Below are 18503 nucleotides of genomic sequence, written 5' to 3'. Positions count from 1 at the left end.
CAGGTGTGTTGGAAGAGGGATCCATCTAAAACATGCAGGATAGTGGCTCTCCAGGACCAGGGTTGGTGACCCCTGGTCTAGTTCAAACTTGTTCAGACCATGTGTGCATGCGCACGTCAGTCATCTATGGGGTTTCCCACTGGTTCCCAACTTCACTGAAAAAATCTACTCAAAAGTTGATAACGTTTGTTGTGCTGTTTAGAAAATCTTAGTTAGGACAACAATGAGCGAAATTTGCTGGGCAGACAAATTTTTGTAGGTTGTAAATGGAAAGCTTTATTTCTGAGTCAGTTTAATTTGAAAACTTTAATGAAATCAACAATTACTAGTTATCATTTTTATAGTGTACTCTGTGAACCAGTAAATACCTGAGGAGTCTCCAGTCTGGACAAAGAAAACACAGAGGTCAAAGGTCACAACAGGTAGACTTCAAAGTTTATTCTTGTTATGTTGTGTCTTTAAGTCACATTTGTAATGGAATGTTTATGAAGACTGGAATAAAAACATACACAGAAAGAGTGTACTGTGTAACCAGAAAAAATAATCCTACTTAGTCCTTATAAATGAATCAGATTATAAGAAAACAAAACAAACAAAAACATAAACCTATACATGTACATATACATGAAAACAAAGTATGACTTCATTTGCATATTTGAAAATGAGTAGGAGGAAGTAGAACTTATTTAATCCCACCCCTTCTCCACACAACAGTCTATCATGTTTCCTCCTATCAACGTAATATATGAGAAATCAAGTCCTTTGGATGAGTTAACCTCACTTATCCTCTTCACATATAACTTCATATTTACACTGAAGCAGAGCTAGCAGAAGCAGATCTGAGCTGAAGCATAACTTTGGTGCAGAATGTGTTTTTTTGTTTTTTTCTGTGACACCCAGGTTTGACCTCGGCCTCAGTGACGCTGCTGCTGAGGTAAAGTAACACAATAAACCACTTCAGTAGTCTGACTCTGGGGGGCGCTGCTGAGCCAGGAGGAGATCTGGTCAGAAAAATCCAGCTCACAGTAGGTGTAAATACCTGAGGAGTCTCCAGTCTGGACACAGAAAACACAGAGGTCAAAGGTCACAACAGGTAGACTGACTTCAGAGTTTATTCTAGTTATGTTGTGTCTATAAGTCACATTTGTAATGGAACGTTTATGAAGACTGGAATAAAAACATACACAGAAAGAGTGTACTGTGTATTATGTGTAAATATTCTTTAACCCTTTGGGGTCTGAACCTATTTTGGCTATTTTTGACTTTATGTACCAAATAAAAACTACCATACCCTGTTTGCTGTCTTTTTTTTAACACAACTTCACCTTTGGGATCAGTCTGTTATATTTTCACTTTGACCAAATATATCAACATAGAAGGAAAATTTTTCTTTTTTTTTGCTTTTCTTTCCATGATATGCTATGGCTATTGTTTTTATATCATATCATACTATGACCCATTTTTAACTCATACTGTATTGTAACTAATTCGTATATCATGCCATACTATGACAAGTTTTTATATCATACTATGCTTTGACCAATTTTTATATCATTGTAGAATATTTCAAGTTTTATAATATGTTATGACACATTTTAATATCATACTATATATCCTGCCATAATGTGACCAATTTTTATGTCATGTCATAATATAAATGTTTTTATATCATATTACACTATGATACATTTTAATGACATAGTATACTATGGCTTTTTTTTAATATCACACTGTAATAGGACAAGTTTTTATATAATCTTATACTATGGTCATTTTCTACATCACACTTTACTATGACACGTTTTTATATCATACTATGCTATGACCAATGTTTATGTCATGCTGTACGAAATGTTTTTATATCATACTTTTCTAAGATAAATATGAATGACATACTATCTAATGACTTTTTTTAATATCATACTAAACTATGATCAGTTTTTATGTCATAATATACTACTGACATGATGACATTTATATAATATTATACTATGACCAATTTCTATATCATTCTATATTATTCCCCATTTTCATATCATACTATAGACAATTTTTAGATCATATTATACTGTGACCATTTTTTATAACATACTATAGTATGATCAGTTTACATCATGCTATACTATGACTAATATTTATTAGGGTTGGGCAAGTTAACGCATTATTACCACAATTTTTTTCTATCTCACGTTAACGCCGTTTTATTATTGTTCTGCCTTTCGAGCAAGTCTTAGTTCATCTATACATACGGACTCTTATTTTGAAACTCATGCTTTTATTTTGGCGCTCCACACGCTGGTGCTCAGTGTGAACTGTGCACGAGCTGAGAGGAGAAAAGCGAGCGAACTTTCCGAGTAATGCTGAATCAAACTTTGTTTAACTCCTGCAGTTCAACGCCTGTATGTATCAATCGTTCTGTTGTTTGCTAAATAATTTTACATGCAAACGTGCCGTTAGAAATATGTTTAGGACGTTATTTTGGATGTGTTTATTACAGTGTGTTATTAACATGTTTAAGCTAATTCGTTTATGCTAGCAGTCGGAGATGGGTTGCTAATTCTTTATGTAAATTCATTGGTTGTGTTTAGGTATAATAAGCCAGCCTTTGAACTAACCTTTACTTATTTACGACGTGATTATTTTATTAGCAGTCAATTTAAGTTTATAATTATTACATCTATGCATTCTCCGTGAATATGCATATTATTAATAGAAATAACTAATTGAATTATTTTGTTTTTATTTTATAGTTTCACTCTGTCAATCTGCATGATGTCGAGTACGTACATTAAAGCTGCAAACTTCAAAGAGGACATATGTTGCATCGTCAATTCAGAGTTTAGCTCGCTGTCTAGCTCAGACTAAGTACAGACGTCTTAGCGAGGACAGTACAATTATAACTCCTATTCTTCTGCCTCTGCTTGTGTGCGTGTAGCGATTAGCTTGGCAGATAGACAACAGGTTTCCCAAGAAAAGCTGGATGCCCAAAACTTCTCTCCAGATCTTTTAGTTGAGACTCACTGTAAAATTGCAACATACAAACAAAATATGTCTCAGTTCTGTTCACTGCCTTAATACATTTACATGGCATTATACATTTAAATGAATGGGGAAAAAATTGCTAGCTCGATGCTAACTTGAATGGGAAAATCCATAGACATGCTAACAATTAGCATTTACAGATTAATTTAAGATTTACGTCTTTTTATCCAGCAACAAAGGTTCACATCAGAGATATTTTATACTATTAAATCTTACAACAACTGAACATAAAATACTCACAGGCAAATATTTTTGGGGCCATAGAAACAGAGTGAAAGAAACGTGTCTGTTAGTTCCTTTTTATGTCCGAACTGATTATGGTAACACCACAAGGACAAAACATATGTTAGTGCAACTTATTCCGACCACCAGAGGGCCCCCTTTGCTTGCTTTTAACAACTGAACATCACATATTATTGGGCTTATTAGTATTAGTACTTATTAGTGGGCTTAAGTCTCCTGTCAATCACTCACAACCAGAAATAAACTGGTGTGGACATAAACATGGAGAAAAAGACCGGTCTTTTATATGGACATTTTCATTTTAAATGTCTCCAGATGGTGGGGTTGAGAAGGACACAGTTGTTTGTAAGCACTGCAATGTGGAATTATTTTTTATCACCGGAGTACTTCCAGTCTGAAATATCACTTAAAGGCAACACACGCTGCTGATGCCCCCCCCATATAACTATGTGATTAATTGCAATTAATCGCAGAAATCCACACGATTAATTGCGATTAAAATTTTTTATTGCTGCCCAGCACTAATATTTATGTTATACTGTATTATGATACATTTTTAAATCATACTACTCTATGACTATGACAATTTTTATATCATAACATAGTGTAAACCAAGTGTAAACCAAGGGTTAGTTGAGTGTTTTAATCTGTAAATTAGATTTGACCTACTTTCGACTTACTTTTCTTTTCACTTTGTATTTCAGTCCTTGTTTCTTCGACTCTGCTGCATCTTTTACAGTGAATCATTTTAAAAGTCATGTATGTGTTAATCATGGTTGTTCCTCTAGTGTTTAATGTCTTTTTCTGTGTCTTTTCTCTTTCCCTGTATCTTCAAAATAAATTTCCCGCATGAGAAACAATGCAGACCTGAGTTGAGTGAAGTTGGTGACACATGAATTTCCTCAAACTCTCGTCTGTAATCAGATCATACTCTGTATCCACATGGAGTTCTGAAACACAGAACAAGCACACTGTGTCATTCAGTCAGTTTAATTTCAGCTTCATTTCTATTTTTAGTTTATAATTCTCTGAACTGGTGACTTTCTGTTTATGTTTGAATTCTTGCAGCAGATGAAAACCTCAAACAGTGGACTATGAGTAGAAACACCTTACACCTTAATGCCTTCCTGCTCAATAATGATCTATTCTATAAACAAATAAAACATGTTTCTTGTGCTTCACCTGCTGGTTTGTTGGTCCTCTTCTTGCAGAAGACCAACAGAGGTGCCAGGATGACTATGACGACAACAGTCAGACTCATGTACAGTCCTGTGGCTGGTGAAGAAGAACAACAAGATCATTTAACTCTGACTTTGGAGGATTTGATATTATTAAAATACAAACTAAATGACCCATGGAAGACACAGAAAGTTTGCATAGCGATACTTCAACAAGTCTTATTATATGTTGCTTTAATATAACTTGACTAATTATGCCAGAATTTAGAAAACGTCTCACAAACTAGACCTGGATCAGTTTCCTTCTTGTTTGACTTATTCCTGAATGCATTTTCTGTCCATTTTAAAACAACAGAAACTCTCAGTGCTGGTCAGGTGGCACTGATCAGCATTACATTACACTAAAGAGGACACAGAGACACCTAGTGGTGGAATGGTGCAGGCTCGTCACATCAGGACAAATGGAAACACACCTGGACCTGGATCTACTGTCATCTTCAGCTGATGTTCAGAGTCAGAGGTTGAACTGGAGCTGAAACTCAGTTCAGTCGTAGCTGAAGCTGAAGTCACTGGTAAAGTGGTCGGTTTGAGCGTCGACGAAGCTGTGAAAAAACAATGAAACAAACAGTGATAAACAAGTTCATCTACGGCTTATTGGACATTTTAGATTCTGTATTATAAATGCAGGGTGGCAATTTCATTTTAATCAAAATATTTCACTATTATCTACATATACTTAGGTGCATTTTAACATTTATTTATCAGTATTTCATACTTAAAATTTAATTATATGCGAAGATGCATCATATATATATATATATATATATATATATATATATATATATATATATATATATATATATATATATATATATATATAGTGTAATATTTTTTGAGGCACCAGCATCAAATTACCAATAAAATGAACATTACACCTGTTCTCTCTCTCAGTAAATAATCCTGCATTTTTCAGTGGATACATTATTTCTTAATTTTACAAGATGATGATATATATATATATATATATATATATATATATATATATATATATATATATATATATATATATATATATATATATATATATATTCAGAGGTCAAACAGTTATATAATAATGTGGAGTGAACTACTCAATTGTCAGTATGCTTCATGTATTACAGGACATAATGTTAAAAAATAAATATTATTATTTTTATTATTATTATTGTTAGTCATAGAAGTAGCAATCATAATAAGTGAATGAAGCAGGATAAACTGTGTATTATTTAAATGAGCTTATTTGTCCTCATTCACTAAATAGAGGGTTAATCTTACAAATAGCTGAAACTACACAAAAAATCTGGGTAATAACATAAGGCCCCGACTTTGTGGTCGTATGATCTTTTATTAAAAAAAAAAAAAAAAAAAGAAAGAATTGTTCTGTTTGAGCAACCAAACACATTAACGGCCAAATCATCTAAAATGTATTTAATAAATTACAAGAAGAGAAACACTTTCGGAAAAAACTCACCTTTTGTTACTATAATCCAGAATTCTGTGTACTCATCTTGTCCATACCTTTCCGAAACGCACCGGTACAGTCCAGAGTCAGACTCCTTCAGGTGTGTGATGGTCACAGACATGACTGTATCAGATGATCGTTCCATGAGCTCTATGCTGTATCTTCCTTTTTGACCGCTCATATTTGATGTCTCAAAAAGTACGTCTCCATTTTTACATTTATTCCTACAGAACATCTTCTTTCCTGTGTCAAAAAATGATGAATCAAATGGGCATTCAACTCTGATTGTTTCTCCTTCAGTTATATAAATAGATGGGATTTCTGCACTGACAAGACCAGTGTTTCCATCTTGAAGTGCTGTTAAATAAAAACACAGTGAATAGTTAATATCTGCAGTATGATTCTGTTTATTGATGCTTCACATTCACACTAAGACACAACCAGTTTACCAGAGTTTGGTCAGAGGATGAATCTAATAATTTTATTTGCTTTAGGAAGATTTAACAATAAATAAAAAGAATAAAAAGCAGCTGAGAAATTCAGTGAAATACAACTGAACAGAACATAGACACAGATACTGGAAAGGTGAGCATTGGAAGGTAGATCTGACAAAATATGAAGAACAAGAAAAAAAAAGAAACTGAAATGTCACTATCAGGTTGATTGAACAATACCATTTTCTGGTTGAATTTGTTTATGACAATGTTTTAGCTGTGGTCTGATCACCATGTTCAGACTCACAAACCACCATCACTCAGGAAACAGACAAACCATCTACTGCAGAGTTTACCACAGATCAACTATAGAAATATAATGACAATAAAATACAATAATATGTAATAAAAACGGGAGATTAACAGAATACTCACTGAGAAAAAAGAAGATCCAAATGTGACAGATTTTCATGGTTTGATATGAGTTCAACACTCTTTTTCGTCTTCACTTTAAAACCAGGAACTTCTGGTTAACACTTCTCTGAAAGGTAAAGACTTTTCTCTTCTCTTCCTCTCATTAGTTCAACTACCACTCTGTGAACCGGTATATGAGCCCCACACCCAGGAAAAACTTTAAATGCACTGAAAAAAACAAAGAAATGTACTTATCTTTCAACATTGAAAACCACGTATCTCCAAATGTGTTGGTTTTTAATGTATTAAGCGTTAAATTCTCCTCTTTGGAAGTCAGAAAAAGACAGTAGTCACTTTTCCATTGACCCTCAAATTGTGCCAATATAGGTCGCTCATAAAAAATTTCTCTAATGGGAAAAAAAACGTCAATTTTACCAAAACTTGTTTTTTGGTGTAAAGTTTTTACACTTGCAAGAGGTGGTTTTTCGGGCACAGTGAAATTGGTATATCAAGCAAACCTACAATGGAAAGACCTATTTGCACAACTACAGTAACGTAAACAAAAAAAAGAATGTTACAACAAGTGAAGAAGAAGAGTTTTAAAACAAACATGGTGCAATATGTGTGGACACACGAGGAAACCGAATAATTTTTTTATTTAGTACGAGATAAAGGGGTAACGAAAATTCTAGATTCAAAACAACAGATATTTATGTTCGTTGCCATGTTTATGGAATGACGTCTTGTGACATCTCACAATTATAAATAAACAAATCATCACATTTTTGTGACACCCAGGTTTGACCTCGGCCTCAGTGACGCTGCTGCTGAGGTAAAGTAACACGATAAACCACTTCAGTAGTCTGACTCTGGGGGGCGCTGCTGAGCCAGGAGGAGATCTGGTCAGAAAAATCCAGCTCACAGCAGGTGTAAAGACATGAGGAGTCTCCAGTCTGGACACAGAAAACACAGAGGTCAAAGGTCACAACAGGTAGACTGATGTTAAAGTTTATTCTAGTTATGTTGTGTCTTTAAGTCACATTTGTCACGCTATACTATAAATGTTTTTATATAATGTTATACTATGATACATTTGAATGACATACTGTACTATGGCTTCTTCATATCATGGTGGTCTATAAGCAATTTTATATCATGACATACTATGATAAGTTTCTTATGCCATAATATACTATGACTAGTTTATATAATATTATACTATGACCAGTTTCTTTATCACACATTACTATGATCAATGTTTATATCATTCTATATTATTCCCCATTTTTATGTCACACTATGTTATGACCAATTGTTATATCTTAATATACTACTGCCATTTTTCATATCATACTATAGACAATTTTTATATCATGTTATACTGTGACCATTTTTTGTATCATACTGTAGTATGACCAGTTTACATCATGCTATACTATGACTAATATTTATATCATACTATAATATGATAGATTTTTAAATCATTATACTCTATGACTATGACCATTTTATATCATAACAGTGTAAACCAAGGGTTAATTGAATGTTTTAATCTGTACATTAGATTTGACCTACTTTTGACTTACTTTTCTTTTCATATTTGAGTCCTTGTTTTTTCGACTCTGCTGAATCTTTTACAGTGAATCATTTTAAAAGTCATGTATGTGTTAATCATGGTTGTTCCTCTAATGTTTTATGTCTTTTCTCTTTCCCTGTATCTACAAACTAAATTTCCCACTTTTGAAACAATGCAGACCTGAGGTGAGTGAAGTTGGTGACACATGAATTCCCTCAATCTCTCGTCTGTAATCAGATCATACTCTGTATCCACATGGAGTTCTGAAACACAGAACAAGCACAATGTGTCATTCAGTCAGTTTAATTTCAGCTTCATTTCTATTTTTAGTTTATAATTCTCTGAACTGGTGACTTTCTGTTTAAGTTTGAATTCTTGCAGCAGATGAAAACCTCAAACAGTGGACTATGAGTAGAAACATCTTACACCTTAATGCCTTCCTGCTCAATAATGAACAATTCTACAAATAAATAAAACATGTTTCTTGTGCTTCACCTGCTGGTTTGTTGGTCCTCTTCTTGCAGAAGACCAACAGAGGTGCCAGGATGACTATGACGACAACAGTCAGACTCACGTACAGTCCTGTGGCTGGTGAAGAAGAACAACGAGATCATTTAACTCTGACTTTGGAGGATTTGATATTATTAAAATATAAACTAAATGACCCATGGAAGACACAGAAAGTTTAGTGACACTTTAACAAGTCTTATTATATGCTGCTTTAATATAATTTGACAAATTATACCAGAATTTAGAAAATATCTCAAATACTAGATCTGGATCAGTTTCCTTCTAGTTTCACTTATTACCTCTGCCAGGAGGTATTGTGATCACTTTGCTTTGTGTGCGTGCATGTTTGTTTGTTTGTTAGCAAGATAACTCACCAAAATTTAATCATTTCTTCCTTGTGCCAGTATCAACATTTCCTGAAAACTTCATGAGAATCCGTCCACAACTTTTTGAGTTATCTTGCTAACTAACAAACAAACAAATAAACAAACACACACGGGAGGCAGATCTGTCTTGGCGGAGGTCTGCGCTCTCTGAGTGCTTTTCTTGTTCCTGAATGCATTTTCTGTGCATTTTAAAACAACAGAAACTCTCAATCGGCTACTGCTACAGATGGCACATTGTTTTTCTCTTCATTTTTTAGTGTCACAGCCCAGCTCTTAGGTGGCAAAAAAAAAACATGGACACATTTATTTCAACTAAAACAAACAAACAGATCACAGCAGGGAGCGAACAGTGACGTCACAACACTTACATGGAGCAGACACAGGTGGCACTAATCAGCATTACATTACACTAAAGTGGACACAGAGACACCTAGTGGTGGAATGGTGCAGGGTCGTCACATCAGGAGAAATGGAAACACACCTGGACCCGGATCTACTGTCGTCGTCTGCTGATGTTCAGACTCAGAGGTTGAACTGGAGCTGAAACTCAGCTCAGTCGTACCTGAAGCTGAAGTCGTAGTTAAAGCAGAAGTGGGCTCTCGCTCGTTGACAGATGGTTGGTGAGTTGAAGATGGTTTTAAAGTCTCATTGTCCACTTTAGATTCTGTAATATAAATGTAGAAATGTGGGGTTGCCATTACATTGTGGTTTAAAAACTCACTATTTTATAGACTTGCTGAGATGCAATATTTTTTTTAGGCACCAGCATCAATTTACCAATAAAATGAAGATTACACCTGTTCTCTCTCTCAGTAAATAATCCACATTTTTTTTCAGTGGCTATATTATTTATTAATTATTTATTAATTTTATAGGATGATGAGTTATATATATTCAGAGGTTAAGCGGTCATGTAATAATATGGACTGAACTACTCACTTGTCAGTATGAATCATGTATAACAGGACATAATGTTAAAGAATAAATAAATATTATTATTTTTTAATAGTAGTAGTAGTAGTAATAATAAATGAATGAAGCAGGATAAACTGTGTATCATTTAAATGAGCTTATTTGTCATTGTTCATTAACCGAAGGATTATTTTACAAATAGATGAAACTACACAAAAATTGTGAATAATAACATAACGTCCTGACTTTGTGGTGGTGGGATCTTTTATTTTTTAAAAAAACAAACAAAAAAACACTGAAATGAATTGATCTGTTTGTGCAACCAAACACATTAACTGAGGTGCTCTCAGCCCAAATGTATTTAATAAATTACAAGAAGAGAAAAACTTTCAGTAAATACTCACTCTTTGTTACTTTAATCCTAAATTCTGCGTACTCATCTGGTCCTAACCTGTCCAAAACACACCGGTACAGTCCAGAGTCAGACTCCTTCAGTTGTCTGATGGTCACATAGAGTTCTGTATCAGATGATCCTTTCCTGATGCTGTATCTTCCTGTTTCCTTGTACATAACTGAAGTCTCTACAAGTACGTCTCCCTTTTCACATTCATTCCTACAGAAAATCTTCTTTCCTGTGTCAAAAAGAGACCACTCAAACGGGCATTTAAGGATGATTGTCTCTCCTTCAGTTTTTTTAAAAACTGGGATTTTTGCGCTGATGAGACCAATGTTTCCGTCTTGAAGTGCTGTTAAATAAATACACAGTGAATAGTTACACAACCAGTTTAACAGAGTTTGGTCAATTGATGAATCTAATAATTTTATTTGCTTTAGGAAGATTTAACAATAAATGAAAAGAATAAAAAGCAACTGAGAAATTCAGTGAAATACAACTGAATAGCACATAGACACAGATACTGGAAAGGTGAGCACTGGAAGGTAGATCTGATAAAACATGAACAAGAACCAGAAACAACAAAAACCCTGAAACATCACTAAATTTTAATTTATTTATAAAAAGGTTTTAGCTGTGGTCTGATCACCATGTTCAGACTCACAAACCACCATCACACAGGAAACAGACAAACCATCTACTGCAGAGTTTACCACAGATCAACAATAGAAATATAATGACAATAAAATACAGTTATGTGTAATAAAAATAGAGGATTAACGGAATACTCACTGAGAAAGAAGAAGATCAAACTGTGACAGATTTTCATGGTTTAATAAGAGTTTAACGCTCGTTTTGGTCTTCACTTTAAAACCAGGAACTTCTGTTTAACACTTTGCTAAAAGGTAAAGATTTTTCTCTCCTCCTCCTCTCATTAGTTCAACCACTACTCTATGAACCAGTATATGAGCCCCACACCCAGGAAAAACTTTAAATGCACTGAAAAAAACAAAGAAATACACTAATCTTTCAACCAGTGAAAACCACGTATCTCCAAAGGTGTTGGTTTTTAATGTTTGTGATAAATGTATTAAGCATTAAATTCTCCACTTTGTTGAAGTCAGAAAAAGACCATAGTCACTTTTCCATTGATAAATTGTGCAAATATAACTTCCGCATAAAAATTAACCTAATGGAAAAACTATAATTTTGCCAAAACTCTAATTTTTTGCTGAAAAGTTTTCAAACTTGTAAGAGGTGGTTTGTCAGACGTAGCGAAATTGGTATATTGTGCAAAACTGCAATGGAAAGACCTTTTTGCGCAACTAGAGTCACGTAAACAAAAAAAAGGATGTTACAACAAGTGAAGAAGAAGAGTTTTAAAATAAATATAGCATGGTATGTGTGGACACATGAGGAAACCAAATAATTTTTTTATTTAGAACGAGATAAAAGTGTAACGAGCATTCTAGATTCAAAACAACAGATATTTATGTTCAACTACATGTTTATGGAATGACTTCTTGTGACAGCTCACAATCATAAATAAACAAATCATCACATTTGTGATTTAATGGAAAAAAACGACATTACACGCTTCTGTTTTTTCGACATTTAATAAATAACTAACATTTTGCATAGATGTCCAATGGAAAAGTGACTACTGTTACTTGGTCCAACAGGGGGCGCTGAGGGTCCACCCCCACATAACATCTACATGGAGAAGTAATCCAGAAGTGGTGTTTAAAAAAAGATTAAACATATTTATAGCAAAAATATTTCTGACATACAATCATATGTATAAATGATCAAAATATAGTACTCATTATTACAATATTCATTTCATTTATTATTGACAAGACAAGACAAGACAAGACAAGACAAGACAAGATAAGATAAGATAAGATAAGATAAGATAAGATAAGATAAGATAAGATAAGATAAGATAAGATAAGATAAGATAAGATAAGATAAGATAAGATAAGATAAGATAAGACAAGACAAGACAAGACAAGACAAGACAAGACAAGATAAGATAAGATAAGATAAGATAAGATAAGATAAGATAAGATAAGATAAGATAAGATAAGATAAGATAAGATAAGATAAGATAAGATAAGATAAGACAAGACAAGACAAGACAAGACAAGACAAGACAAGACAAGACAAGACAAGATAAGATAAGACAAGACAAGACAGATCTGGAAACTCAAGTCTAACAGTTGCATTTACAGTAAAGTGAACATGCAGAACAGGAAACACAGTAATATTTTCTGTTTTTCTTTTTGTTCTTGTTATTTTGTATCTGCCTCTTATGCTTCGTCTTGACCAGGTCATCATAGTAAAAGAGAACTTGACCTACCTGGTTAAACAAATATAAATATAAGATAGTAATAAACAAACATACATATATACAGATATTTACATCACAGTGAAGGAAACTGTGCATGAAAACGACCTCTGATTGTGTTCTTTTTAATGGTGTTTCCTGGAGTGTGTATGTGGTTTCTAAAACTTTAGTTGAGCAGGTGACTTGAGGCTTTGCACTTATTGATGTTTTTTTCTTTTTTGCAGACGCTCATGCTCGTTCAGTCGAACCGCCCAACCCCCACCACCACAGACCCCCTCTAACCAGCTGTAGATACCAGTGTAGACTCATGGACATGCAGGAGCACAAACACTCATCACATACTGTTCTCTATATTCATTCTTATGTTTGTTTGTTTCTTTCTTTTTGTATTTTTTGTGATGCTTCTGTTTCTAACATTTCTGATGCCTGTTTCCAACCCTGTTTCACACTTTGCATGCTGCACTTACAAACACAATGTTTTGTACTGACCTCTGGTGACCGATAATACACATTACATTATGTTTCTGCATTTATTATCCCGCCCCCAAAGGGGAGGCTAGGGGTATTGTTTTTGGTTCAGTTTGTTTCTTTGTTTGTTAACATTCTAGCAGCAACACTATTGGTTGAATTCATACTAGATTTAGTTTATAGATTGCCAGTGACCCTGAATCGATGTGATTACATTTTGAGAACAGTAGGTCAAAGTTCAAATTTTTTATGAATTTTTATGAATCTTTTTTTTCCCCATTTACTTGTAATGGGCAAAATTTTAAATGTCTCCACATAACAGTCTATCATGTTTCCTCGTATGAACATAATTTATGACAAATCAAGTCCCTTGATTCAGTTAACCTCACTTATCCTCTTCACATATAACTTCATATTTACACTGAAGCAGAGCTAGCAGAAGCAGATCTGAGCTGAAGCATAACTTTGGTGCAGAATGTGTTTTTTTGTTTTTTTCTGTGACACCCAGGTTTGACCTCGGCCTCAGTGACGCTGCTGCTGAGGTAAAGTAACACGATAAACCACTTCAGTAGTCTGACTCTGGGGGGCGCTGCTGAGCCAGGAGGAGATCTGGTCAGAAAAATCCAGCTCACAGTAGGTGTAAATACCTGAGGAGTCTCCAGTCTGGACACAGAAAACACAGAGGTCAAAGGTCACAACAGGTAGACTGATGTTAAAGTTTATTCTAGTTATGTTGTGTCTTTAAGTCACATTTGTAACGGAACGTTTATGAAGACTGGAATAAAAACATACACAGAAAGAGTGTACTGTGTATTATGTGTAAATATTCTTTAACCCTTTGGGGTCTGAGCCTATTTTGGCTATTTTTGATTTTATGTACCAAATAAAAACTACCATACTCTGTTTGGTGTCTTTTTTTCAACACAACTTCACCTATGTGATCAGTCTGTTTTATTTTAACTTTGACCTAATATATCAACATAGAGGGGAAAAAAGTAGTTATTTTGCTTTTCTTTCCATGATGTTATGGCTGTTGTTTTTATGTCATGTCATACAATGACCCATTTTTATCTCATACTGTATTGTAACTAATTTGTATTTCATACTGTACTATGACAAGTTATATGTCATATTATACTATGACAAATTTTAATGACATACTATACTTTGGCTTTTTTTTTAAATATCACACTATAATAGGACAAGTTTTCATATAATATTACACTATGACCAATTTCTATTTCACACATTACTATGATCAATTTTTATATCATTCTATATTATTCCCCATTTTTACATCATACTTTAGACAATTTTTATATCATATCATACTATGACCCATTTTTAACTCAAACTATATTGTAGCTAATCTGTATATCATACTATACTATGACAAGTTTTTATATCATATTATGCTATGACCAACCTTTATAGCAATATGAATATTGCTAGTTTTATAATATATTATGACACGTTTTAATATCATACTATATATCATGCCATACTATGACCAATTTTTATGTCTTGTTATACTATAAATGTTTTTATATCATATTATACTATGATAAATATCAATGACATGCTATAGTATGGGTTTTTATATCATACTACACGATGATGAATGTGAATTACATTCTATTTCATAACTTTTTTTTAATATCATGCTATACTATGATCAGTTTTTATGTCATAATATACTATGGCTAGGTTTATGTAATATTATTCTATGACCAATTTTTACATCATTCTATATTATTCCACATTTTTATATCATACTGTAGACAATTTTTATATCATATTATGTTGTGATCCTTTTTTGTATAGTATGACCAGTTTACGTCATGCTATACTATGACTAATATTTATATCATGATATAATATGATACATTTTTCTATCATTATACTCCATGACTATGACCATTTTAATATCACAACATAGTGTAAACCAAGTGTAAACCAAGGGTTAGTTGAGTGTTTTAATCTGTAAATTAGATTTGACCTACTTTTGACTTACTTTTCTTTTCACTTTGTATTTCAGTCCTTGTTTTTTCGACTCTGCTGCATCTTTTACAGTGAATCATTTTAAAAGTCATGTATGTGTTAATCATGGTTGTTCCTCTAGTGTTTTATGTCTTTTCTGTGTCTTTTCTCTTTCCCTGTATCTTCAAAATAAATTTCCCACTTGAGAAACAATGCAGACCTGAGTTGAGTGAAGTTGGTGACACATGAATTCCCTCAGTCTCTCGTCTGTAATCAGATCATACTCTGTATCCACATGGAGTTCTGAAACACAGAACAAGCACAATGTGTCATTCAGTCAGTTTAATTTCAGCTTCATTTCTATTTTTAGTTTATAATTCTCTGAACTGGTGACTTTCTGTTTAAGTTTGAATTCTTGCAGCAGATGAAAACCTCAAACAGTGGACTATGAGTAGAAACATCTTACACCTTAATGCCTTCCTGCTCAATAATGAACAGTTCTATAAATAAATAAAACATGTTTCTTGTGCTTCACCTGCTGGTTTGTTGGTCCTCTTCTTGCAGAAGACCAACAGAGGTGCCAGGATGACTATGACGACAACAGTCAGACTCATGTACAGTCCTGTGGCTGGTGAAGAAGAACAACGAGATCATTTAACTCTGACTTTGGAGGATTTGATGTTATTAAAATACAAACTAAATGACCCATGGAAGACACAAAGTTTAGTGACACTTTAACAAGTTTTATTATATGTTGCTTTAATATAACTTGACTAATTATACCAGAATTTAGAAAACGTCTCACAAACTAGACCTGGATCAGTTTCCTTCTTGTTTGACTTATTCCTGAATGCATTTTCTGTCCATTTTAAAACAACAGAAACTCTCAGTGCTGGTCAGGTGGCACTGATCAGCATTACATTACACTAAAGAGGACACAGAGACACCTAATGGTGGAATGGTGCAGGCTCGTCACATTAGGAGAAATGGAAACACACCTGGACCTGGATCTACTGTCATCGTCTGCTGATGTTCAGACTCAGAGGTTGAACTGGAGCTGAAACTCAGCTCAGTCGTAGCTGAAGCTGAAGTCATCAGTAAAGTGGTCGGTTTGAGCGTTGACGAAGCTGTGAAAAAAACAGTGATAAACAAGTTCATCTACGGCTTATTGGACATTTTAGATTCTGTATTATAAATGTGGGGTGGCAACTTTATTTTAATTAAAATATTTCACTATTATCTACATATACTGAGGTGCATTTTAACATTTATTTATCACTATTTTATTCTTAAAATTTAATTATATGCTGAGATGCATCATAAATATATTTTGTAATATGTTTTTTGGCAGAAGCATCAAATTACCAATAAAATGAAGATTACACCTGTTCTCTCTTCCAGTAAATAATCCTAAATTTTTTAGTGGATATATTGTTTATTAATTATTTATTAATTTTACAGAATGATCAGTTATATGTCATAAGAGGTCAAGCAGTCATGTAATAATATGGACTGAACTACTCACTTGTCGGTATGAATCATGTATTACAGGACATAATGTTAAAAAATAAATGAATAAACATTAGTCATTATTATTAGTAGTAGTAGTAGTAGTAATAGTAGCAATGATAATAATGACCAGGATAAACTGTGTATTATTTAAATGAGCTTATTTGTCATTATTCATTAACTGAGGGTTTATCTCACCAAACATAGATGAAACTACACAAAAAAATTCTGGATAATAACATAAGGTCCTTACTTTGTGGTGGTGGGATCTTTTATAAAAAAAATAAAATAAAATAAAATAAAAAACTGAAATGAATTGTTCTGTTTGTGCAACCAAACACATTAACTAAGGTGCTCTCAGCCAAAATGTATTTAATATATTACAAGAAGAGAAACACTTTCAGTAAAAACTCACCCTTTGTTACTTTAATCCTAAATTCATCATACCCATCTGGTCCAAACCTTTCCAAAACACACTGGTACAGTCCAGAGTCAGACTTCCTCAGGTGTCTGATGGTCACATAGAGTTCTGTAGCAGATGATCCTAGCCTGATGCCGTGTCTTCCTTTTTGAGCTTTCTTCTTCGATGTTTCTACAAGGATATCTCCCTTTTCACATTCATTCCTACAGAACATCTTCCTTTGTCTTTCCAAACCAGATAACCAATAAAACATGCATTTAACTGTGATTGTTTCTCCTTCAGTCATTTCATAAACTGGGATTTCTACTTTGGTGATACCAGTGTTTCCATCTCCACTGACGAGACCAATGTTTCCATCTTGAAGTGCTGTTAAATAAATACACAGTGAATAGTTAATATCTGCAGTATGATTCTGTTTATTGATGCTTCATATTCACACTAAGACACAACCAGTTTACCAGAGTTTGATCAGTGGATGAATCTAATAATTTTATTTGTTTTAGGAAGATTTAACAATAAATGAAAAGAATAAAAAGCAACTGAGAAATTCAGTGAAATACAACGGAATAGAACATAGACACAGATACTGGAAAGGTGAGCACTGGAAGGTAGATCTGATAAAACATGATCAAGAACCAGAAACAAAAAGAAACTGAAATGTCACTATCAGGTTGATTGAACAATATAATTTTTTGTTTTAATTTATTTGTGACAAGGTTTTAACTGTGGTCTAATCACCATGTTGAGACTCACAAACCACCACCACACAGGAAACAGGCAAACCACCTACTGCAGAGTTTACCACAGATCAACTATACAAATATAATGACAATAAAATACTAGAATGTGAAATAAAGATAGAAGATTAACAGAATACTCACTGAGAAAGAAGAAGATCAAACTGTGACAGATTTTCATGGTTTAATATGAGTTTAACGCTCTTTTTCGTCTTCACTTCAAAACCAGGAACTTCAGTTTAACACTTCTCTAAAATTTAGAGTCTAAAACTTAAAGACTTTTCTCTCCTCCTCTTTTCATCAGTTCAACTACTACTCTGTGAAGCAGTATATGAACCCCACACCCAGGAAAAACTGTAAATGCACTGAAAAAAACAAAGAAATGTACTGATCTTTCAACAGTGAAAACCACATATCTCTAAATGTGTTGTTTTTTTAATGTTTGTGA

At 33.5% G+C, this 18503-nt stretch overlaps 3 protein-coding genes across 5 annotated transcripts; all 3 read right to left on the bottom strand.

Annotated features, from left to right (window-relative positions):
* Positions 1-685: 685 nt before the first annotated feature.
* Positions 686-7311, bottom strand: LOC115422345 (CMRF35-like molecule 5). The gene is made up of 6 exons (XM_030138624.1): positions 6834-7311; positions 5974-6321; positions 4937-5065; positions 4468-4560; positions 4153-4235; positions 686-1055 (listed from the first exon to the last, which is right to left on the bottom strand). The coding sequence occupies exons 1-6, from the start codon at positions 6868-6870 to the stop codon at positions 915-917; spliced, it is 831 nt and encodes a 276-aa protein (XP_029994484.1). The 5' UTR covers positions 6871-7311; the 3' UTR covers positions 686-914.
* Positions 7312-7536: 225 nt separating this feature from the next.
* LOC115422344 (CMRF35-like molecule 5) lies at positions 7537-18337 on the bottom strand. Of its 2 annotated transcripts, XM_030138622.1 has the most exons (7): positions 18200-18337; positions 17313-17684; positions 16387-16515; positions 15924-16016; positions 15609-15691; positions 13924-14071; positions 7537-7617 (listed from the first exon to the last, which is right to left on the bottom strand). In XM_030138622.1, the coding sequence occupies exons 1-6, from the start codon at positions 18234-18236 to the stop codon at positions 13931-13933; spliced, it is 855 nt and encodes a 284-aa protein (XP_029994482.1). In that variant the 5' UTR covers positions 18237-18337; the 3' UTR covers positions 7537-7617; positions 13924-13930. The 2 variants fall into 2 exon arrangements, with proteins under 2 accessions (XP_029994482.1, XP_029994481.1); XM_030138621.1 differs by lacking the exon at positions 7537-7617 and having other exon boundaries at positions 13600-14071.
* Positions 7599-11967, bottom strand: LOC115422342 (triggering receptor expressed on myeloid cells 1-like). Of its 2 annotated transcripts, none has more exons than XM_030138619.1 (6): positions 11383-11967; positions 10601-10942; positions 9766-9948; positions 8884-8976; positions 8569-8651; positions 7599-7765 (listed from the first exon to the last, which is right to left on the bottom strand). In XM_030138619.1, exons 1-6 carry the CDS (start codon positions 11417-11419, stop codon positions 7625-7627), a joined length of 879 nt encoding a protein of 292 aa, XP_029994479.1. In that variant the 5' UTR covers positions 11420-11967; the 3' UTR covers positions 7599-7624. The 2 variants fall into 2 exon arrangements, with proteins under 2 accessions (XP_029994479.1, XP_029994480.1); XM_030138620.1 differs by having other exon boundaries at positions 9847-9948.
* Positions 18338-18503: the final 166 nt, after the last annotated feature.

This window comes from Sphaeramia orbicularis, chromosome 7 (assembly GCF_902148855.1).
Source record: "Sphaeramia orbicularis chromosome 7, fSphaOr1.1, whole genome shotgun sequence".
In the NCBI taxonomy this organism is placed as follows: domain Eukaryota; kingdom Metazoa; phylum Chordata; class Actinopteri; order Kurtiformes; family Apogonidae; genus Sphaeramia; species Sphaeramia orbicularis.
The sequence above is the reverse complement of the archived record's forward strand: the minus strand, read 5'-3'. Positions and strand labels throughout refer to the sequence as shown.